We start from the raw sequence: 23,691 nt of genomic DNA on the forward strand, positions 1-23,691 counted from the left end.
ATCTTTTTTCCTAGCATAGGCATCTGCAAATCCTTAGGTGAACTTGTCTCTAGAATGAGAAAAGTAAAAGGAAATCTCAGCTGCACCAGCATTTGACAACTTTGATAAATTGAACCAAGAACTTTGGACCATGGACTCTCCCATTAGGTTAGCAGGAGACACCTGATAGTTCACTGCATTTCAACATAAAGAATCACTAAAAATCACATTATCTATACCAACACGGCGAGTTAGTGAAATTATACTGGTATTCTAAAACCAAAGGAGTTTTAGGTCCTCTATTTTCACACTGTGAGCAAAATCCTCTTATGATTTTTTTTCCTTTTTTCACCTCATGGAAGTCATTGAACCCATCTTATCGATTCTTTAGGCCAAACTGACCAAATCAACATGCCAAGGTTTGAATATTAAACCATTCATATCAGCAATTATTTGAGCATCTTTGCCTATCACCCTCCAGTTCTCCATTGCTCAGGAGGTATGGACCGCGAGATGACGAGTACTGTCTAGTCTTGTCACCCGGAGTCGCACATTCCAGTTACCCAGAGCATCAATGTCACTCTTCGATGTGAACGGAACAGCACAGCCGTCTACTACTCCACCTCTACCAGTTGCCTGGGAAATAGAAGAGCAAATCCCGAATGCTAAACCAGACAAGAAACTCTCCATGTACCTTTTCATCCAGCCTTTTGTCCACAGAAGATGTTGAATTTGTCTTGCCATAGCCCTAGGGTTCTTCCCTGGTCAAACCAACAACAACTCTCTAAAAGCTGGGAAGAGCGGCCTGAAGGAAAACTTCCCCCATGTCCCAGGGCTCTGGAGCTGTGGGACTTGAGAAAAAGAAGCCAGAGAGTATGGGGCAGAGGCAGCTCTCCCTCCGTGGGGCCCGGAGGGATGAGGAAACTGGAAGGGTTATTTCCGAATGGGAGAAGGACTTCCAGCTTGTCTATGTGACTGTGTAGAGTTAAAAAGCATGGTCTGCCCAATATATTTGGAGGTGTTAAAAAAAAAATACAGTAGCCTAAGTATTTCTCTCTTAATTACTAAATTCTATACTTCCTAACAAAACTAATGCACAGCTACCTGGCATAATGCTTTCCATGCTGTTTTGCATCAATAACCCCTACACTTTCCTCCTGAAGGCGGCTCATCACCAATGCAAGCCGACTGCTTAATGCAGGACTAATTAGTATATCCCCTTCCAGTCTGCAGGCCCTCCATTGTAATTCCTTCCCAGCTCATTTTTTTCCACAACGCAGCATCAATCAAAGTAAGTGCCCTGCCTGCCTAGGAAACACAAGATGTCCTCCATGCATTTGTCATCTGCCACACAAACAAAGGGGGGATTTAATTGTTGATTTGGGTCTGCTGCCATTGCACTCAGCAAGCAGAGGAAGCTGGGAGTGAAGGGAGAAGGGAAGGGATCAAGTTTGATGTGTGGGCTAAATCCAGAGAGCACAGGGGACCCTCTTCTATTTTCTGATCTTAGCCATTTTCAGGGCTGACTCTTCAGGGATTTAGATGCAACCTAATCATTGGCTGGACTTTTTCCCCCAAAGCAAATGATTTTTCTGCTTCTCCCACATGAATATGAACACTCCCATGAAAGGGAATGCGTGTAACAGCCACCATGTCTGACTTTTTTCAAAACCCAAGTTAGCCTATATCGTGTGCTCTGTTTACACAGAGACAAAATAAAGCCAGGTTTTTAGGCAGGAGTGAATTAGTATTATTATCTTATGTATTTTCAGGGGGTGGGGTCAGGGAGGAGTGAAAAATGCTGGTTTGGGCTTTTCAAGCTCAAGGACAGGCAAACTCAGAGGACAGAGACTAGCATGGGTCTAACCACCCACAGGCCAACTGGCCCTGCTGCAGTGCATTACAGAAATGCAGACGCCTAGGCCTCTCCCAGGCTCCTGAATCGGAACCTGCAGTTAACAGGATCCCAGCTGACTCAGTTTACGTTAAAGCTTAAGAAGTACTGACTATAATAGTATTTAGAAGGCATTATTTTACATGGAATAAAAGTAAACACAAATCAACTAAGGATTTAAGGACTTTATTTTAAATTTATTAATAGTAATAAAATATGAGTAGTGAATTGGCTCTCAGGGTCTCTCAATCAGTGACCCAATGAAATGAGTATGTGATTCCTAGCTTGCTAAAGCGATTAACTCCTTTAGAAAGTTGTGAAATTTTAAATTTCCGTGGGGAAAGGAGTATAAAAAGTAGTAATAGTCAATTTATCACCAAAGGGCCTTCAGTTTTTTCTCCAGGTTAATATTTTCCTATGTACTTGATTGCATGTATGAATATTCCTGTTCCATTTTCCTGCTCAAGTTCATCTAACACAGTGGTTCTCAACCTTGGCTGCACATTACAATCACCTGGGAATCTTTTTAAAATCCTGATTTCTGGGCCTCATCCTCCGGAAATTCTGTTTCTTTGTAATGGGGTGAGGCCACAACATTAGTAACAAAGAAACAGAATTTCTGGAGGATGAGGCCCAGAAATCAGGATTTTAAAAAGATTCCCAGGTGATTCTAATGTGCAGCCAAGGTTGAGAACCACTGATCTAACACTTGTGGGTACTTCCTATGTGCAAAACTTGGTGGTATTCCTATAAGGTTCCAAAAATAACCAATATATGGTCTCTACCTTCAAGGAGTTTGCATACTGATGGAAAAGACAGCATGAAACAGCCCATTTTGAAAAGGGGGCATAAAATGAGGACTAGTAAGATATATAAACAAAACACAGAAGCCCCAGAGGTAGGGGCAACTAAGGGAGGATGGAGAAGTCCCACAAGAAGCGTTTTTCCCTGGACCTTGAAAGAAGATGGCAAGAAGCCATGCCGGAGGAGATATTGGGGGTGGGGGTGGGGGGCAGATAAGTGCATACCAGGCTTAGAAGGACATGAAGTACAATCACACACAACCTTTTCTCCCTAACCTCAGAGAGTTAGCCACAACTTCGATTTGACTGATATATCCTAATACAATTCTAATGTGGATTCCTGGTGTTTTTTCTTAGTACTATTTTAATTAGTAGTTGCTTTTATTATTTAAAAAAAAAAAAGAACACCTGATATTTGAGATAAAATAACCCATAGCTCTTATAAAGCATTATCAGAAAAAAAAAATACTTCTAAATCATCCATTTTAACCTAGAACAATTAACTTAAAAACAATTCCATTAAATTCCATTACTACTTATAATAGCATCTTGTTCTTTACCTTCTATAAATTACATATTTAAAAAACACTTCCCTTAAAATAAACCCATTCAGTGATATCCTACATATCTCAAAAGACCTCAAACGTTTTTTACACAAATGAGCAGCACATGATTTAATTTGCGCATGTCTTTAGCATACAATGTTGGGTTTTGGTTTTTTTCCATAATGTAGGGTTCACTAAGGATCAAGTTATTGGAACCCATTTATGAAGTTCTACATCTGCTATGGCTTCCTAGAATTTTCGGTGGGGCCTATCAGCTAAAATTCATCTACTTACAAATAACAGAAAACCCAAGTAAAATGACTTAAACTTTCTCTGTATTTATCTTTCACTTCATGATCAAAAAAACAGCTGGAGTACCACCAATGGTTAGTCCTTCACAGGCAGTGCCCATGGTCAGGAAAGAGTCAGTCCTTATTTTATGTTCATTTTGGAAAGTAAAGAAAATATTCCCAGTAGAGAGACACCCCCTTATGTCTCATTGTCCAGTGTTTCATCAAATGCCTAAACCTAAGCCACACACTGCCAGGGGTGGAATTAAACAATCCACCCCTGGTTTGTTTAAACAATCAAGGTTTATCCCCTGGGGGACTTGGGAGACCATCAAACATAAAACCCCGGAGTAGAGTTGTAGCCAGAGGAAGTGGCAGAATATCTGTGCAGGAACAGTCAACAATCAGGGCTACATGGGAGGGTAACATTTTCACAACAAAGGACTTGGATTTCTGAAAACCTGCAGAACAAGCGAACAAATGGAATTTGTCTGGGCTGCTTTAAACATTACTGATTTTACAGAACACTAGTTTTTGTATGTCTATGCCTCACCACTTTCATATTTCTTATTGAAGATGTTTAGTGGATTTAATGAAGTGACTGCATCCAGAAACACAGGGTCCCTGAGAGGACATAAAATAAATCTGAGTATAAGATCCACCTTCATCTCTTTTGTCTTTTTGGAGTTCTCCCTACATTCCAACTTAACCTCCCCAAGACTCCATCACTCTTCAATTCTAAAGGAAGGAGAAGAGTTCATCCAGGCCAGACATTGCCCCCCCCCCCCACCCCCACCCCCGACACACACACACACCCATGCTTTCCATCATGGTTGTCACTATTATAAATTTATTTGTGACAATAACTGACAAAAGTCTGTCTCCCGTTCAAAGGCAAATAGAAGTAAAGGCAAACAGAAATAATCTCCCACAGTAGAGAGAGTCTCACTGTCCAGGGCTTCCTCATATTCCAAACTTAAACCAAATAGTGGCCAGGGGAGTGGAATTTCTGTGACTCAGTGAGAGGGCTATGGGAAGAGGGGCCCACAGCAGGTGCCTGGCACAGAGTAGACCTTCAAAAAATATTCAGTGAAAGAGAATAAATCCACCATTTCCCTCATTTCTTAGCCATAATTCTTTCTTAATTCCATGCTGAAGATTCACTGCTTCTCCATTATGTAGTAAATCCCTGCCAACAAAAAGAAAGCATAGAACTAAAAATCCTCTGACCTTAACTGTTTTAGGTGGGGAAGGGCAGGAATGCGTGGTACTGAGCTCCCTGGTTGGACTGAAACAGCTTGAAAAAATATCTGTGATCTCAGATGTCACTCATGCCAGCAAGTACTTCGATCCTTCCTGTCCTAGGACACCTTACTATCACTATTTAAAAGCTTTGGTCTCCAAATCAGTATAGTATCATGAAGAAAAGGGGAATTTATTTTTTAAACTTAACAAATTGACATGTTCTAAATCAATGAAAAGTTTTCTGCATGATTCAATATTAACAGTTAATAAAAATCTATCAATTGGCTGGGGTATAGGAAAAAACCTCTTCTGAGGTTATAAATCACACAGATAGCAACTCAAGCAGGGCCTGTCATTAGCGTATGAGGGGGAAAATCCATAGATGATGCATAGTTGTTCACAGAACATCCACAGGTCTCTGTCCTTAAGCTCAGAACTCAGATTAAGTATTAAATGTTACCAAATATTGCTCAGCACATAGATTTGCAAAAAAAGAAAAAGAAAATAGAACCCCCCAAAACCAATTCATGGATGCCTGCTATTTAAGACATCTACCTCACTAATTGCAAAATCTTTAGGAAAGTCTGCCCAGCATCAAAGCCTTGGTTGATCCTATGAGCAATTCTAAATGAAAAACTGTCTCCATTGTGAGTAAATAAAGCGCTTAATGCGGTTTCTGGCTCTAAGGCTGTTTCTCCTGTGGGTTTTGAAATGACCTTCCTGAAAGCATCAAGGACTATAACTTTTTAGATAAAGAAACTTGTTCTTGTTTTAAGTCTATGTCAGGTTCATTCCCCTATAAGCCCACAGTTTTCAAAAGCAGAGGAAAAAGTAATCCAGAATTTTTTTTAAAAAAATCCTGTTTCCAGAATGAAGTTGCCTGTCAGCCTGCCTTGGGCCTTAGGTGGAAAAGCAGAGATTAAAGAGTCAGTATTCTTTTTCATGTTTCATCTGCCAGTTTGTGAATGTAGAAAGAGAACCAGTGGCTATAGCTAAGCACCCAACTGTGGTACTAAGTAGAATCTCTCTCTCTCTCTCTCTCTCTCTCTCTCTCTCTCTCTCTCTCTCTCTCAGAGTCTCTCTCTCTCTCTCTCTCTCACACACACACACACACACACACACACTCCACATTAGTGAATTCAAAATAATTTTTGAGTTCCAGCACAAGGCATCTGCTCTCCATTCTCTGCAGCCATTGATGAAGGTACCTCAGGAGGGGTGAATGGCGCGGCAGATGCGTCCTCCTATCGCCACGGCGATAATGAAGCTCTTTGTTCAGCCCTGTGAATGTGAAGTGTGAAATCTCCGATGATCTCACCATTTCCTATTTATTCTATACTTACCTGAATACGCCAAGTATTGCAGCTTTTTAATGCATATGCAAACCACTAAAATGTCCTTTTGTGAGACACTTCGCTAAAAGGCCGCTTTTGATGCGTGTTCTCCATCTCCTCTTCAAGCTGAATTAGACTGCTTCCTTCTTTCTAAGACACAAGTAACTCACTATTTAGAGTCTTTGGCTTTGATTTTGTAGAACAGCCCAACAGGAAGAGACCATGTTCTCTTTTATTCTCCATATTTCTGAAGGCAAACTTGGACCGATTTGTTTTGATTTACGAACAGAATTATGTTCCTGCCACAGACACAGGCTTCCTTTATGTCCTTTCAGTCCTCAGTCTATCTTTGTGGACCAAGTTTTCCCAAAAAAACACAACTGAACCGCTTTTGTTGGTAACTGCAGAGCCATGGCCATGTGCTTCAGCAAAAGCCCTCAGGTTTGGGGGGACGACAGTACATTTCTTGCATCCCTACCAGCAAGCCCAAACCCATTGAACCGGTAACATTTTAAAAAGATATTGAATAATCCTGAGCATCAGTCTTTGGCTGAGGAATGGGGAAGGGGGGGCAGGGATGTATTTGATGTAAAAAGCCACGTGTTCTGTAACGTTGGCTCTCTGCAATTTCCTTTTGATTGAACCATATTCGCCACCCCCTTCACGGTTGGGGTGGATGGTGTTCTGATGCCGCCAGCCATGGCTAGTGAGACGAGCAGGCCTGGAACTGTGCAGCCAGGAGGAGCTACGGCTCTTGGTCTGTATTGTGTTGTTCTCACAGTGGAGTCGCCTCTCTCCTCTGAAGAACACGGTTTGTTACGCAGGCACCTTTAGCTTGGAAGGTAGGTGGTACTGATGCCAGGTGCATGGTTCTCCTCGGAGTGATGGCAGACACAGCAGTGGTTACACCCTAGACTTCAGGGTAAAAAGGAGCAGGCTCTACGTGGTAGCAGAGGTGTCACAGACACACCTGGGACCCTTTGAGGTTGTAAGTGACCCTGGGAAAGAGGTCCTAGCCCTCCCTCTGTATTCATGTTTGTCCTATAAAAGCTAAGGAAAGACCACTTCAATGTTTGGGGATCCTTTAATAAAAACTAATTCCTATAGCACAACTTTAAAGACGTAATTCTACAGATGTGATGATGTGATTAATGAATTCAGTGAGGGACACACAGGCTGCACCACCAAAAAGTGTGGAAAGCAAGCAGTGGACGTGGGCATAAATCACAAAGAAGGTGCTAGGTTAAGTGTCTGACCACATCATGACGTCAGGTTAAAAATAGGGCCCACACATGCATTTCCTCTCCCTCTAGTTCCATTCTTTATAATTTGAGCACATTGTTATGAAATTACTATGAAATTACTCCCAGACTCTTTTCAAAGGACAATTAACCATATTTTAAGGACTTTCACAACAAATGACTTACATCATGTTTAGTTCTGTTTTTCCTCACAAAAAATAACACAAAACAGAACAAAAAAAACCTTAATGAAATACACTGATACAAACACCCTCTCATTTCTATCACAAGCTAAAACTCAAAAATACAAACAACAGCTACTGGGTTAAAGAGAATCAAATAAGTTTTTGTGTTTTTCAAAGTGTCTAATTTATTACAAACTAAAAATCTCCTTCAAGGTGAGCTCAGGAAAGGCTGGCAGACCCTGCCTCTGGACCAACTGGAATGATCTAGCTGATATGCCAATACGATTTAAAAAAAAAAAAAAGAGGGGGAGTTTCATCCAAAAGTCATAGATTTATATTCTGGAGCCCCAAGAAAAATATTTTTCTTGTTTATTTTAAACGAAGCAAAATTCCACTATAACCTCCTTTATGGAGCCTCTTGAAAAACAAAAGCAACTGGGCAACACTCTGGTCACCACTGGATGCCACAGTGGGAGCTAACTCAGTGCCTTATCCTAGGTATGTAGATTCCCACCAGCACGCGGGGTCTCCTTCAGAAAACACTAATCCTTAGGAAACAGTTATGATCTAAGACCATGGTAAAATGGTTACCTTTTAAGAATTCTGTTTGTCAGGCTGGTTAGGGGCGGGGGCGGGGGGGAGTAATGGATTAAGTCAAACTTTTCTTCAGCCTACCAAAGGTGGGCTCCCATATCTGCTCTGTGGCATTCACCATGGTAAGTTAAGGCACTCAACTAGCTCCTGACGCCCAAGGAACCCCTTGTCAGTCCTTTCACCTTTCACAACCACTTCCTCACATCAAAATTTACCTGGCCTGACTCTTTCAGTAGGTCTCCCCCCTTTACTAGATGGCCCTGGGCCTGGGTGATGAAGAAGGCTCTATTAATGTATTCATTCATTCATTCATTCATTCATTCATTCATTCATAATAAATTTGTTTTTATCTTCTCAGGAAGCACAGAGGCACTAAAGCACACCAAGAGTCAAACTGCCTTAACGCAAAAAGATGACACCACCCTTCCATCGCATAGCAGGGATCCCAGCAGGGAGGGAAACATTTTGCTGGCTTTGCATTTCAAATTTGAGATTTTTGTTTCTTTGATTGTCTTTAAGTAAGAGAAAGTATTAAGAAGAGGGGCTGATCTTTATGTTGATTCTGTACATTCTAATTTGACTATAATTCCGTTCTCACTTTGACCCTTTCTATGCAAAGTATTCTGGTGATATACATGTATTTTAAATGTGCCTGCTTTGGGTCAAAAATCCAGAATCCCCAGCCATCTAAGTGGTCTACCATCTCAGTGTGTTCTTCATGTGCTTCAAAAAATGGACCTGTTAGACTCTTTGCCTTTGTTAAATAACTGGAACCATTCAAAATAACTCCTTGTTCCAGTTACACAGCTGATAGAATTATACATCAATCCTTGATTGGGGACTCTCAACTTTCTCTGTGAAAATAGTGGGCAGAATTTCATAACCCATCATTCCTCTATTAACAGTTAACCAGGTTGAGAGGATTTGAATAAAGCACATCTCATTGCAGGCAACAATAGCTTGACAGAGAGCTGTGTGGCAGAGTCAGTATTTTACTGTTCTCAGCTTCACCACGCGGTCTTGTAGCCTGGGAAGCCATGCATGCAGAATGGCAGAACTTACAATCGCCCACAAAGGCGAGTGCAAAGCTACCTGTGGAGCCTGGCCACCAGCCAAAGACAGTCCCGGGACTTAGAACCAGCCTAAGCTGTCAAATGGTTATGGAATAGAACTTGCTACTACTTGAAGCCCTCATCAAAGCAAGGCTTTCTCAAGCAACTGTTAAGATATATAATTATTCAACTTTACAACCATCCATTTAGTGTGTTGTGAGAAAAAGTGAGAAATGGGAGAAAGGCATTGAAGTTTATATGTTTATGGATATAATAGGTGGAGGTTTGATTTTTGATCGCTTTCGGGGGTCAGGAAGAGTGGCTGACATGACAGCAAAGTGCTTCAACAGCCTTAAACACAGCTCTTTTCCAAAGTGACTTCCCTTTACTCCTCTACCCTCCCCCTCCCCCCCGCTAAAAAAAAAAAATCAAAATGTACTTCATGAAACTATTGTATATGAAGCACTTATTAGCCGTAATTAAATGGACAATATGAATTTACTACGTCTTTAGGACTCTGGCTTGTTCTGGTTTAGAGCAAGATGATTAATGCAAATACATATTACTTGAGATAACCATTTAGCAGCTAATTTAGCCAAATTTATTACAGCAGTTAGAGCTTTTTCATTTTAGCAGACAGAGACAAGGACATGCCAAAAGTGGGTGATGTGGACGAGTGCACACTGCCCTCTAGTGGCCAGCCAGCTGGCAGGCTGCTGGGGGGTGTGGAGTCGATGCCACGCGTATCCAAGCAATAGCAGAGGATTTGCACGTTTCCGGCATCTTTTTAAACCATTCCCACCCATAGCACTTTATTTCAGGGATGATTTAGTGCATTTCCCCCTTTTACTAGCTCAGGAGTACCCAGATACAAGTCAAATCAATTTCGACTTGGCAAGATTTTGGGTAAAGTATCATTTTTAACATCTGCATTTTAAAGCTCTCTTTCAGTGGGTATTTAATGGCACCGTTTCACATTACTGATTGTTTTTACTTGTTCCTTCATTTGGGGCCATATTTCAGAGTCTGTGTGGAGCTGTCACTGTTTGGCTCCAGCCAAGTCAATTCCGTGCCTCCCTTAGGCCAGCATTTCTCTCTGACTCGGCTGAAAAATTTATTTTGTTCCAACATTCCGTAAAGTCTCACCAGAATTTCCCCTGACTGACCAATGTAAATTTAGTTCATACGTGGACCATAAATTCTGTTGCACAAGATCAAAAGGAACAGATGCACAAGGGCGCTGGCTGACACTGCTCGCTCGCATGAGGTGAGTGATCAAAGGAGGGGTAAAGTATCTTCGGAGTGACTTGAATACCCAGAATCTCAAAGAGGTCTACCTCGAAGCTATGAATAAATCCGTACACATTTGCCTTTGTTGCCATCTGATGGCGAGCCCATTGACAATATCCACACTGCATTAGGTATTCTGTGAGCCAAAAAGATTTGTAGTCCTTTTATTCTTCCTTCCACTCCATGGCTGCCCAAAATGGAACAAAGTTTTGCTGCAAATGCTAGCAACCCTCACTGGGGAGATGCTGCTCCACTGAATTGTTGATTTTATTTGTTCTGCTAATGGCATTCTACATTAAGCATACAGGGAGCCACCCTGGCTCAGTGCGGCCCTCCCCTTTCTAAGCTTGAGGTTTTGCAGACATGACAATCATCTGGTCCCAGTCTTAATACGCAGGGCCTTCTGTTTTGTTTTCCCCCCAGTGCTGAATAAGGGCCAGTGTGTGACGAAGTACTACCGTTGGATGCAGAAGAACGGAGGCTATATCTGGATACAGTCTAGTGCCACCATAGCTATTAATGCCAAGAATGCAAATGAGAAGAACATCATCTGGGTGAATTACCTTCTTAGGTATATTTTCTAATTCTTGTTTGCTTCTCTTTCAGTCATAAAATAGGCATCCCAATGGTTAGTAACTGGCATGTTGTATTATCTCTTGACAGTATCAAGTGTGCAATTATGTGGAAATTCTGCTTTTCTTTCCACAAGAGTCAAAGAAATGTGAAAAGATCAAAGCTATGTTGGAAGGGACTTCCAGGGCAGATTCACAACATTGTCAATAATGCTTGGTCTGTCAACATTTGGAAAGCTCTGCAGAAGCTGCTTTGGTTTCCCCAAAAATGTTCAGGCCATAAAAAGAATATAGATGTTTGCCTAAAACTGATGCCTTCAAAAGCACCCCCTTCTCTACACGTACATACATGCACTCACACACTCCAATCCTTGTGAAAATTAAGCAAAAGGGGATGAAATTAGGCAAGGTACGTCATAGTTCTCCTGTATTCCATGCCTTAGAATCCCCCAGTATAGTAACTTGCTTTGCTAGAATCAAGATAATCCTATATAATAAAAGGGTAATATACAAATCAACCGAAAGGCTGAACGACCAGTCACTATGACACACACTGACCACCAGGGTGCAGACACTCAATGCAGGAGGATGTTCCACTACTGGCTTAAGCTCCCCACAGGGAGGGGGCCTAAGCCATCAGTTAGACATCCCTCAAGGGCTCCCGGACTCTGAGAGGGTGCAGGCCAGGCTGAAGGACCCCCCTCCCAAGTGCACAAATTTCATGCACTGAGCCTCTAGTACAGGGGTGGGCAAACTTTTTGACTCGAGGGCCACAATGGGTTCTTAAACTGGACCGGAGGGCCGGAACAAAAGCATGGATGGAGTGTTTGTGTGAACTAATATAAATTCAAAGTAAACATCATTACATAAAAGGGCACGGTCTTTTTTGTTTTGTTTTATTCGTTTCAAATGGGCCGAATCCGGCCCGCGGGCCATAGTTTGCCCACGGCTGCTCTAGTATCAGTATAAAAATGAAGGCAACCTTCTTTTGCTTATTCTGTGACCTCAGGCAAGTTTTACAACTTTTTTAATGTGCCCTCAAATTGACATCCATGAATGTGGCCACACTCAAAAGCTTCCTAAATTCTAGCATGCAGCACCATTTCTCAGTCCTTCCTCCTTTCTACCTTTGGATTCAAACTAGCAAAAAAAGTAGCCAAGACCAAAGCCTGGGTGGTCTGCATTTGGGGGCAAGCTTTGTGGGAGGTTTTCCACCAATCCTGTCATGGAGCTATCTGAACATTCAGCTGGCTCCCTTCCACCACTGTCATTCCCATCTCTGGCTTCCCTTGGCCTGCAGCCACCAAGCAGGGCCCACACATGGTCTGAGTAGGAAAACTTCCAATAGGTCTTATGAATGGAAGTTGTTACCCTTTGGCTGATAATCTAGACAGGGAGTACTTGAATCCCATTTTTCTTTGAGACAGCCAAATGAAGCTGCGATGCTGACAACCATGGCTCATCAGCACGCTGACCCTTCAGAGTGTGTTCGTGCACGTTGGTGATGACTTGAAGGCATGAATGTGCTTGCTACCAATAGCATATCAATCAGACACTAATGATTATTGCTCTAGAGAGGGCTTTAATGTGCACCACTTAAAAGAGTCTTCATTTATCTACTTTTTCCCCCCATTTTTGACCTCTTCTACTCTACATCAATTCTCTCTAAAGGTATGTGTATTTAATGTGGATTCCTCCAAGGCCTGAATTTCATGCAATCATGTGTTTGTGGCATCAAGAAATCTTTTTATATAAAGGTTATGGAACAGTGGCAATATGTCAGGCAGAAGGTTATAAACTTAATGCCAAAGAGGAAATAGGATAAGATTCTATGGCATTGACAGTATTTTGCTGGGCAAAAAATGGAGTTGTGCCGAGGAGACCCATTATTATTAAGAATTAGACACAAGGTAACAGAGACACCACGGATAAGAAGATGCCTGTTTCCCACGGTGATGTATTCTAGGGCACTAAAACAATCTATATGGTTGTTGCTCCCATTCAGGGCGATTTCTCCCTATTTGGATCTTCCTTACTGCACCCTCAGCCTCATGACTTCCTACTCTGCCTCCAAATGGAGGGCATGAGAAGGGTTAAGGAGAGGTCAGTCCATGCAGCTTTGGGTGAACACTGTTTGTTTAGCCTAGGACCACATGGCACAAGCTCATGAGTGTTTGGTGACTCTGGTTCATCTAATTACATATAGAGAGGAAGGAATCAGATTGGGTACCAAAGGCAAGTCTTCAGGCTCAAGAGCCTCAATCTCAGACATGCTAGTCCTGTGTCAGCTAACCTAAAGACTCCCCTTGAGTTCAATAATTACAGGCCATCAGTGTCAAATGACCTGTGAACCTCCAAGCCATCTGGACCAAAGGAGACTAATATAGATGGGCTTTAGCAGTAAAAACTCTACCAAGTGCTAACTCCTTGGTATCCCTTCTGTAGGCTAGAGATCTGGTAAGAAAAGGACCTGGCCTTGGCAAACAGCAACTATTCAAGTTTGCTTTTCTTTCCCGCCTTCTTATCCTTTGTTCTTCCTTGAGCAATATTTCCAAGCTCCCTCTTCCTCCTCAGAATCTCTCACTTCTGGGCCCCATCTAGGCTTGTTCTTCTTTGTTCTGAAATGATTACTCCCCAGTCTTCCTCCGATTCCCTCACAATGCTTGGTAGAATTACAGACTTGTATTCAGAAACTGCATTAGTGCTAAGGCTACCTTCCCACCATTAGTCTCATCTGATTACCTAGAGAAAGCACCGCTGCTGAAGCTAATTCACACTAAGGAGTATGCTCCTGATAATCCATCTCAGTGAATTAACCCTCCCAGAGACAGTTGCAATTTTAGTTACTGAACCAGTGACTCTTTAATGTAGGAATTCCACTAGAAATTAGCAAGTGATTCGGTAATCCTCTGTTGCGAGCTTCTGGTTGACTAGCCATTATGGAAGTATAGCAGAGGCATCTTCCATTTTGAGGCAAGAGACTTTCCTTGTGGCTTCCGGTTACAGTAGCCTGTACTGTTCATACCTTGGGCCAGACTTGGAGTGGCATTTTTAGAAAACAGCTAACTCAAATTTGACTGAATATCCTCTCTTTCCCAGAAAAGGCTTGTTTCTGAATTTAAAATGGAACAAAAATTAAACACGTTTGTGCAAGTGGGGTTAGATCCATTCTGTTAGGGTCTCTTTCACACTGGGACACTCCCCACCGCAATCAGATTCCCAGCTAACAAGCTACAGGTGTACACCACATGAACCGATGAAAATGTGATTGTAATGGGTGTGTTGACAGTTCAGTAGCCATAATCCACGCATCCCAGGATGCACCTGTGCATCTGTCAGATCTTAGGCACTCAGGGCTCTGCCCTTACCCCCCACAGCTTTGGAGCCATCTGAATAACTGAGAAGCTCCATCAAGGAGCCAAGAAAAGGGTACTGAGGCAATGGACTCATGAGGAGCCCAGGAGAAGTCAGGGCACCCCAGGAGGTATGGGAGGGGACTGCTGAGAGCACTTCTCCTCCTCCTTTCCCCCCAGGTGTTCTACTGCGAGGAATGTCAAGCAGCACAGTTCCCTGGCCCCCAGTGGTACCTGATTAAGTAAAAGCTTGTTAGTGGCTTTCACGTAGTATTTGGGTATTCAATCATCGTAGCAGGGCGCACCTGTGCCCCAGCACAGGCTTCCAGGCTTCTGTAAAATTGCCGTGATGAACAGAGAAATTACTTCACGTTTAGTCGTTTACGCTCTCTAAACTCCAAAAGTTTGGGGCGAGGAAATGGGAAGAATATGGTGAAAAGCAAACTATACAGAATGGGTGCCTGCACTCCTCACGAGTCTCCCTCCCTCCCGCAGTAACCCCGAGTACAAGGACACCCCGATGGACATCGCGCAGCTCCCTCATCTGCCAGAGAAAACCTCGGAATCCTCGGAGACATCGGACTCTGAGTCAGACTCTAAAGACACCTCAGGTATTACAGGTATTACTGCTTCTTCGTGTTCTGCAGTTACGGCTTGCCTTTCCGAACACGAGGGGTGGGGCACGGCAGAGGGCCAGCGTCAGAGCACAGCAACTGGTCAGATTTTATATTAAGACATATGCCGCCTCAAGGTATTACTGAGTCTCTCCTTCTACACACATATGCATACAAACACTGTACTTATACCACCACATATATGCATACACACATATGTGTATGTATACACATGCAATACTTATATTTACATGTGATAGTGTATGAATATATACATACACCTATGTGTATACATATATACTTATATGTATGTTGTGATATGTTTACATACATATAGATATACTGTAGTGTATAAATATATGTACACAAATATACCTCACATCAGTCCTCCACTGGCCATACAGAAGGGGCCCTGCCCTAGCCCCATAGTGAGGGCTGGCCTCTTTACCAGAAGCAGATAGCAGGGCTGTCTCTGATGCTCAAAGACAGACTGTGACTATGCACCCCAAATATCCACATCCTCACCAAGCTGGAGTGAAGCCTCTAAAGTGAGATACTTAATGCCATTGGTAAAGACTCAGGTGCTGGGCTGTTACTTGTTTCCTGAATCTCTGCAAAGCAAACCCATGCTTTCCCATTTCTAGTTATTTGAGAAGTCGGCTTTCTGAGTTCTTTGGAGGACAGGAAAATTAATATAAAAAATTTACCTTTCCTCCAAGCCCTAGGCCCCTTCACAGACACACAGAGCCAGGGAGCACTAACCTCACAGAATCTCACAGCTACCCAAAACCCTGAGCCTCTTCTAACCCAACCTCTTTGGCCACGGAAAGGAAGGCCAGAGTAGTTACATGCTTTGTTCAAGGTTCTAGTCCAGGCTGCCATCCAAAAGCATCACAGCAGAGCCATAAAACCAGCATCATCCCTAAGTCTTCTGAGGTTGTATTCCTGGGAAAATCTATTCTGCCTAAAATGTGTTGGGCAGCTAAGGTTCTGGGCCACTCCCCAGCCTTAGGGCACTACTCTCCAGGTTTGTAAACAATATCCCGCCACTCCAGACACAGCCTCAGGGAAGCCCGGGAGGATATGACTGTTTTCCTATCCCCTAAACTGCATTCATTTGAAAGTTCTGTGCTGGGGCAGAAGTTCTAGAATAGACGGCCTCTGCTCCTCATTCATACAGTGGGTCAAAAAGGCAAACATGCCTTGCCCCACGGAGCTTATATTCTAGTTGGAAGAGATAGAAGTAAATAAAAATGAATACAACATAACGGTGGATCAGATGGCGGTAAATACTGTAGAGAAAAATAACTTTAGGAAAAGAATATGGTTTTCAATGAACGGTTAGTCACCAGTGGAAGGTGCAAGACCTCTTTAGACAATCACCTTACACACCATTTTTCTGTGCCACTCACACCTTATTCTAAGATATTTACTCTGACTCCCTCGAGTAGGTTTGCAGGCCCTCTCGATCATTAATGTACCTGTGACTCTCCTAGGGCTGTGGTGGGCAAAGAGCTACTACATACGGCTCTTTGGCCCCTTGAGTGTGGCTCTTCCTAAGCCTTAGGAGCACCCTAATTAAGTTAATAACAATGTACCTACCTATATAATTTAAGTTTAAAAAATTTGGCTCTCAAAAGAAATTTCAATCGTTGTACTGTTGATATTTGGCTCTGTTGACTAATGAGTTTGCTGACCACTGTCTAGGGATATTCAAATACAAAATCTGATGGGTGGGGGCCTGGGACTCTGCATTTGCAGCAAGCGTCCAGTCGGGCCAGTGCTACTGGGCCATGGACCACACGTTGCGTAGAGGTCCAGCTAACCTAGGCCCTCAAGAGAGAAAGCGGGGCAACAAGTAGTGGAGCAGCTCAGGGCCAACACCCCCCCACACACACACACCAGCAGGTGAGAGATGAGCCTGGCCCCGCTAATGTGGTGTCTCCTGTGTCTCCTCCTCCCCTCCCGCCACGCCCGGCCCCCCGCGGCCCCACGCAGAGGACAACGAGAACTCCAAGTCCGATGAGAAGGGGAACCAGTCTGAGAACAGCGAAGACCCGGAGCCCGACCGGAAGAAGTCGGGCAGCACGTGCGACCAGGACATGAACTGCAATGACCAAGGCCACAGCTCCAGCAATCCGGACAGTCGCGACAGCGACGACAGCTTCGAGCACTCGGACTTTGAGAACCCCAAGGCGGGCGAGGAAGGCTTCAGCGCCCTGGGCCCCATGCAGATCAAGGTGGAGCGCTACGTGGAGAGCGAGTCGGACCTGCGGCTGCAGAACTGCGAGTCCCTCACGTCGGACAGCGCCAAGGACTCGGACAGCGCGGGCGAGGCGGGCGCGCAGGCCTCCAGCAAACACCAGAAGTGCAAGAAGAGGCGGAAACGGCAGAAGGGCGGCAGCGCCAGCCGCCGGCGCCTGTCCAGCGCGTCGAGCCCGGGCCTGGACGCGGGCCTGGTGGAGCCCCCGCGGCTGCTGTCCTCCCCCAACAGTGCCTCGGTGCTCAAGATCAAGACGGAGATCTCCGAACCCATCAACTTCGACAACGACAGCAGCATCTGGAACTACCCGCCCAACAGGGAGATCTCCAGGAACGAGTCCCCCTACAGCATGACCAAGCCCCCCAACTCCGAGCACTTCCCATCCCCGCAGGGTCAGGGCGGCGCGGGCGGCGGGGGCGGGGGCGGCGGGGGCCTGCACGTGGCCATCCCCGACTCGGTCCTCACCCCGCCGGGCGCAGACAGCGCAGCCACCCGCAAGACTCAGTTTGGCGCCTCGGCCACCTCGGCCTTGGCCCCCGTCACCTCCGACCCCCTGTCCCCCCCGCTGTCGGCATCCCCGCGGGACAAGCACCCGGGGGGCGGCGGCGGCGGCGGCGGCGGCGGCAGCGGGGGTGGCCCCAGCGCGTCCAACTCCTTGCTGTACACGGGGGACCTGGAGGCGCTGCAGAGGTTGCAGGCGGGCAACGTGGTGCTCCCGCTGGTGCACAGGGTGACCGGGACCCTGGCGGCCACCAGCACGGCCGCGCAGAGGGTCTACACGACGGGCACCATCCGCTACGCGCCCGCCGAGGTGACCCTGGCCATGCAGGGCAACCTGCTGCCCAACGCGCACGCTGTTAACTTCGTGGACGTTAACAGCCCGGGCTTCGGCCTCGACCCCAAGACGCCCATGGAGATGCTCTACCACCACGTGCACCGGCTCAACATGTCCGGACCGTTCGGCGGCGCCGTGAGCGCGGCCAGCCTGACGCAGATGCCCGCGGGCAACGTGTTCACCACGGCCGAGGGGCTCTTCTCCACGCTGCCCTTCCCGGTCTACAGCAACGGCATCCACGCCGCACAGACTCTGGAGCGCAAGGACGACTGAGGCGCCCTCTAGGGGCGCTCGGCGTGGAGGCAGCGCGGGCGTTTTCGTTTAGACCTTTATTCTAGCACTTTGAATTTGAGCAGGTCAGCGTCACCTCTCCACACGACGGTCCCCATCCCGGCCCCCCTTTCTTTAACTTGACTTATTCTTTCCTGTAAAGATATGTTTATTTTTGGCCTTCAGAGGGTCCGAGGACCAGTTGCCTGCCGTTTTGTCTTCTTCTAAGATGTGTGTTGGGTTGTTTTGCTTTCCTTTGCATCTTTATTAAGATGTCTTTAATGCGTATATGCCTCTGCCATAGAATACTCAGTCTTGTGGTCAAGAGATTTCTCCAGTGACAACCATTGGGTTTTCTTCATCGAGATCTTGATGTGATCAAGATTGAAAGAGACACGCATCAACAATGTGCCCTGTTTGACTAAGTCAAATGAAATGGGGTGGTTTTTGGTTTTTGTTCCTAATTCCTTTAAAAATAGAGGGGATAGTATTTTAGAATTTTATGCAGAATTTAATTCTCTTTTTATGGTTAAGATTTTAAGATTTTCTTACTTGCACATAAAAATAATTTGGGTTCTTAAACTTAATTTCTGGCCTGTGACTAGAATGTTTGAAACAACAACAACAACAGTGGGACTAAATGTTAATTACTGAAACATTAACTTAATTTCTAAAACCATGGTGCTATCATTTATTAATCTGTAATGTCTTCATATAAAATGCAGCTCCTGGGCTGGGTTTTGGGGGGGGCGGGGGGCGGGGGAAATGTGTACTGTCCTGGTCTGGAGTCCATTGCTGCAGTCTCCTTGGTTAGTTAAGACAAAGCCCTCATTAACGTTTGCTGCAGGACTTAAAATTTTTTACCTCCCAACTAACAAACATAGCCTCACATTAAATGCAATGGGTCAGGAAAGCCCTTTTTAAAGGGGCTTTTGGGAAACTCGATCAAACTGATTTGAGGAGCAGTTTAGGTACATCCTGCCTTTCGTTGAGCTTCCTCCCCCCCCCCCCTTTTCTCAGTCTAACTGAGGCTAATTTTTGCAACTTCAATAACACTTCAGAGTAAAAGAGGAAAAATATTTAACATCTTTTAATTTTTTTCATTTCTTGCTAAAAAAAAAAAAAAAGCTTATATTTTGGGGGGACTGATTTGATTTGATGGAATTTCTTTTCCCTTGGATTATCTTCTTTCTAGGTTGGAACCAATACAGTTTAAAAATAAAGAATGGGTTAATAAGCTTCAAACAGATAACTGCAACTGAAAACTGCACATTAAGTACAAAAAAAAAAAAAAAAGAAAAAGAAAAAGAAAAAAATACCCTATTTTGTCTTTGTTGCCAGAAATCAGTGTAGTGTCAAACACTCCAAATGACTGTCAAGTATGAATTCTTCTTCCACTCCATTTTTGGCAGCTGTTTGTTAAGGCATCTGATGACAGGTGTGCGAACTGTAGTGTGTGCAATGTGTACGTGTCCTTGGCTGCCGTCCGCTGCAGTTTCAATGTGTGTTTCTATGCGCAGTGAATCCTAAGCTAATGTAGTTGTTCTGTCCTTTGTCTTCTCTGTGCTCTCTCGCTAGTCCGGAGTGGCCCGTCCCATTCCTGCAGTCCTAGTGCATCCGTGACTCTTGGGGGTTAGTGATTTCTGTGTGGTGGCCTTCCTCTGTAATGTCACCCCTATGCTGCTTCTACTGTCTGTGAACCTTCCGTTTCCCTTGATAAAATTCCTGCTGTTGCCTAGCTGGTGTATATTCTCCCGACCCCTCCTATCTTTCCCTCCCCCTCCCCTCTCCCCTTTCCCTTCCTCATCTTTCCTTCCCCACTCTCCAAAACCTTTTTCATTCTCAGAGATAAAAAGACTCTTAACTAGCTCAAGGTTAATGGAGCCATTTTTCCCACATGGAATTCTGGCAAGACTCTTTCTTCCAGAGCGAAGAGTAATGCTCAGATATAGTCAATAAATTGATGCCATATAGCCTCAATTGTTAACATTCCCAGAGTCCCTTGTGCTCTACCGATAAGCAGTGGGTGCTTTTCTTTGGTTTCCTTCCAGGTTGGCTGATGGAGCAATATGTAAAGCAATTACCAGTGAGACAGAAAATTAGTTCAAAGGTCAACCAAGATTTTTTTTAAAACAGAAGGGGAAGGTATAATGGAATATAGAATTGTCATATTTGTTTATGCGTGCAATGCTACTATAGTAACTCGGCTGTCCTTTGAATATCACTGTGTTGAGTGAATTCCTCTAGGATCTTCGATTCCATGAGTTGGGCCCAAACCACTGTGGAATAATGACAAAATACAGTCATCGTTTAATAACTTAGTTCAAGGATTTAATAGGTTTAGAAGATGAAGCAGGCTAACCACAAAATTTAAACATTAATTTTGGAAGCTCTATTCTAGCTATCGAACAATCAAAGGAATGCACCTATCAGCTACAAAGAACAGCTAAATAGCTGTTTGTTTTTCTTTTATAAATGTTTCTGTGTTGTGTCAAAATGATTTCTGGTGATTTAAACTAACAGATAATCACAGCTGCTGTCTAAATCCATAGTGTTAAAATTACAAAACGAAAAAAAAAAAAAAAAAAACTTCATTACCTGTGAAGACTGTGTCTGTCTGTGTTTTTAACTATTTCTTGTACAAATATATGAAAACTTTTATGAGGAGACTGGTGCCAAGTAGCTGAATAATGGGGAAAGGGATATTCTGTTTGTAAAAATCTTAGCAGTGTTACCAACTCTACCACACATATATATATAAAAATTAAAACATTACAAAGCGACAGCTATGATACATTTGTTTTGTGTGAAGCTAACCGGACCTAACTTCCTGAGTGCCTGGCTTATTTTGAAACATTTTTTTTCATTGACCATTGATAATGCTGCAAATCAGAAATGTACATACTTCATTTACAACAGGGTTCTTTTTATACTTTTGTAGATTCTCATACATGTCACATACATGGTTGTCTTTATGTAACTTAATTTTTTCATCCGCAGGTGCCATTTTCATAATAAACTTCTCTTGGATTTGTTACTATCTGGCATCATTTCTTTTACATGTAACCATCCTAACTAATGAATGCTGGTAGTATTTGTTTAAGCAGGTACCTTGGTCATTATTCTCAATTAAAAGAAAAAAAAGAAAAAGTAAAAAAATTAAAAAGATGCATTCATATTTTTGCTAGTTTTGGAAAAAAAATGTATAGCTTGTGTACTATGAGGCTGACAAGGCACAGTTTAAGATGCTAATCCAAATACTACACAAACTTGCAACCATCCTAAATTTTCAGCTACCCCAACTCATTGTCATACTAAGCATTACTATGCACGCTACCCAAGCCGAGTGATGGGCCTGCAACATTAACCACTATTGGCAGTGTGCATTCTTTTACTAATGCACAGTAAGTGATGACAGTTTTCATACATTAATCATTTAAATGCACTCAATATTTTCATTTATTACAAGCTATAATGTTTAACCAACTATTCTATTGCTTATGTCTTCTCTTAATACTAATTTTGCATTCTCTTTCTCCAGACAAGCTGAGTAAGTCATGTTTGTGCTGTGTGATTGGTTAGATCAGCCTGCAGCCTGTCACGTTCTAAAGCAGGCCAGCAAGCTAACTCAGAAAAAAAAAAAAAAGAAAGAAAGAAATCTTCATTGCTATCTCAGAGTTAAGGATACAGATGAGTCACCTGTTAAATCTGTGCTGTTCACAAAATGAAGAGATCTCAATGATTAAACTGAAAGAAAAGGCAAACAGTTTTGTACAAAAGCTACCAACTATAGTAAATCTTATTCTCTAATTTAAGTCTTCAGTGACACTTGCCAATTTGAGGGTACTTTTTTAATTAATGGAGGGGTGCTTCAGACTGGTGGACATGAAAATGTATTTATGATGTGGGGCACTCAATTTCTCTTTGTGGGCCACTGAAATAAACACATAAAAATTAGAAATAGGGAGAGGGTGACTGAAACACAGAATTGGATTCTCCCAACTGTTTTTCCAAAATGTATCATTCCCTTTTGCTCTTGAGAAGAATATAGTATAGCAAGATTTAGAAGTAAAGAAATTGTGGAAGCTAGAAACTCAATCCTGAGTGAAGCCAGATTACCCAAGGTGTCATCTAGGTCTATAGGCATTGATGGCGGCGGCTCTTAGTGGGAGTGTCCAGAGCTTTGCCTAGTGGAGGCTCTATGAAAGCAGAAAGGCAGTTGGGATTCAGGCAGTTGAGTGTGGGATTGGGCTGACCCCTGTTGGTTGAATGGCCATGTGCGCCAGCCATAACGCTACTTCAGCCCTGTGATCTAGATGTGGTGGCAGAGGAGCTTAAGAAGGAAAGTCAGACATGAATTGAAATCCTCCCAGTATTTGGATCATCTGCAGGAGCAGTGGTAGAAATTCTGGATTCTTACTCAAGTGCAAGTCTCCTTTAACATCAACAAGTTCCCTGTCCTTCATGTGTTCCCATCAATGCTAAAATATGTCACTAATGAGATGAAGAACATCTTTCAGTCAGACTCACTGACAATCGTGAAGTCCCAGCCACTAGTGCAGCCCGAAGCCCTGCAGTCAGGCCAAGGCCCTGGGCTCCCCGAGAACCAGCACCGCTTCTTGCCAGGCTGGCAGCAAGTCAGTTTGCAAGGCTCCAGTTTGTAGGTGATGGGCAGAAAAGGGGTCACTGGCCAGCTCTTTGCACCTTGTCTCCTTCCAGCCGATGCCTATACTTGTTTATTTGGCAAAGAGGAACAAGATAAAAGATAAAGCAGTAGGCAGGACGACAGGGAAGATATGCACTCAGTGGAGCAAAAAGAAAGTGGTTTCAGTCCTTGTGGACTATAATCCTACCCATCTTCGCCTACTCTTACATGAAGCCTATTTAAAAGTTTACAATTGGGCCTTTGCATTGCATTAAAGGTAACAGATAATGCATATTATCAAGCCCAGAAGATAATCTGTTCAAGCCAAGGAGATTATTATCCAGGTTCAAACAGTAGAAAGATCTAGGGACTTGGGAGAAAAGGAAGACTGTCTTTGCCAAAATTTCATATCATATAGTGCAAAAAAGATGAACTTGTCTTGAGCATTATTCCCAAAGAAGGATGACAACTAGCAGACTTAGAAAACAATCTGGGGTGCTCAGGTAAGTGAACACACGAGCTGTCCTGCTTTCCTGCGTCTCCTGGGAGCCATTATAAAGAAGGGAGGCTGACCTGGTAAACTCCCCCCTGGCACAAATCATGGCTTGTTCATCTTCACGACCTCCCATAATGCCCAACTCAATGATTTACAAATAGTCTTGGCTCCGTAGAGATCTGCCAAATACT

General features: G+C 43.7%; 1 protein-coding gene across 12 annotated transcripts in view; it reads left to right on the top strand.

Moving 5' to 3' along the window:
* The window catches only part of NPAS3 (neuronal PAS domain protein 3), a gene marked incomplete at its 5' end in the record, with an annotated part of 907,100 nt that extends 885,701 nt beyond the window's left edge, over window positions 1-21,399 (top strand). For 8 of the 12 annotated variants that reach the window (XM_081089875.1, XM_081089876.1, XM_081089878.1 and 5 more), the window contains 3 exons: window positions 10,876-11,023; window positions 14,873-14,997; window positions 16,990-21,399. In XM_081089875.1, the coding sequence (XP_080946001.1) occupies window positions 10,876-11,023; window positions 14,873-14,997; window positions 16,990-18,362 (1,646 nt within the window). In that variant the 3' untranslated portion in view covers window positions 18,363-21,399. The remainder of the gene's footprint in view (window positions 1-10,875; window positions 11,024-14,872; window positions 14,998-16,989) is intronic. The other 4 variants (XM_081089871.1, XM_081089877.1, XM_081089879.1 and 1 more) reach the window with 1 other exon arrangement.
* Between the last annotated feature and the right edge of the window lie 2,292 nt (window positions 21,400-23,691).

Source organism: Myotis nattereri, assembly GCF_964212035.1.
Source record: "Myotis nattereri genome assembly, chromosome: 1".
Taxonomy (NCBI): domain Eukaryota; kingdom Metazoa; phylum Chordata; class Mammalia; order Chiroptera; family Vespertilionidae; genus Myotis; species Myotis nattereri.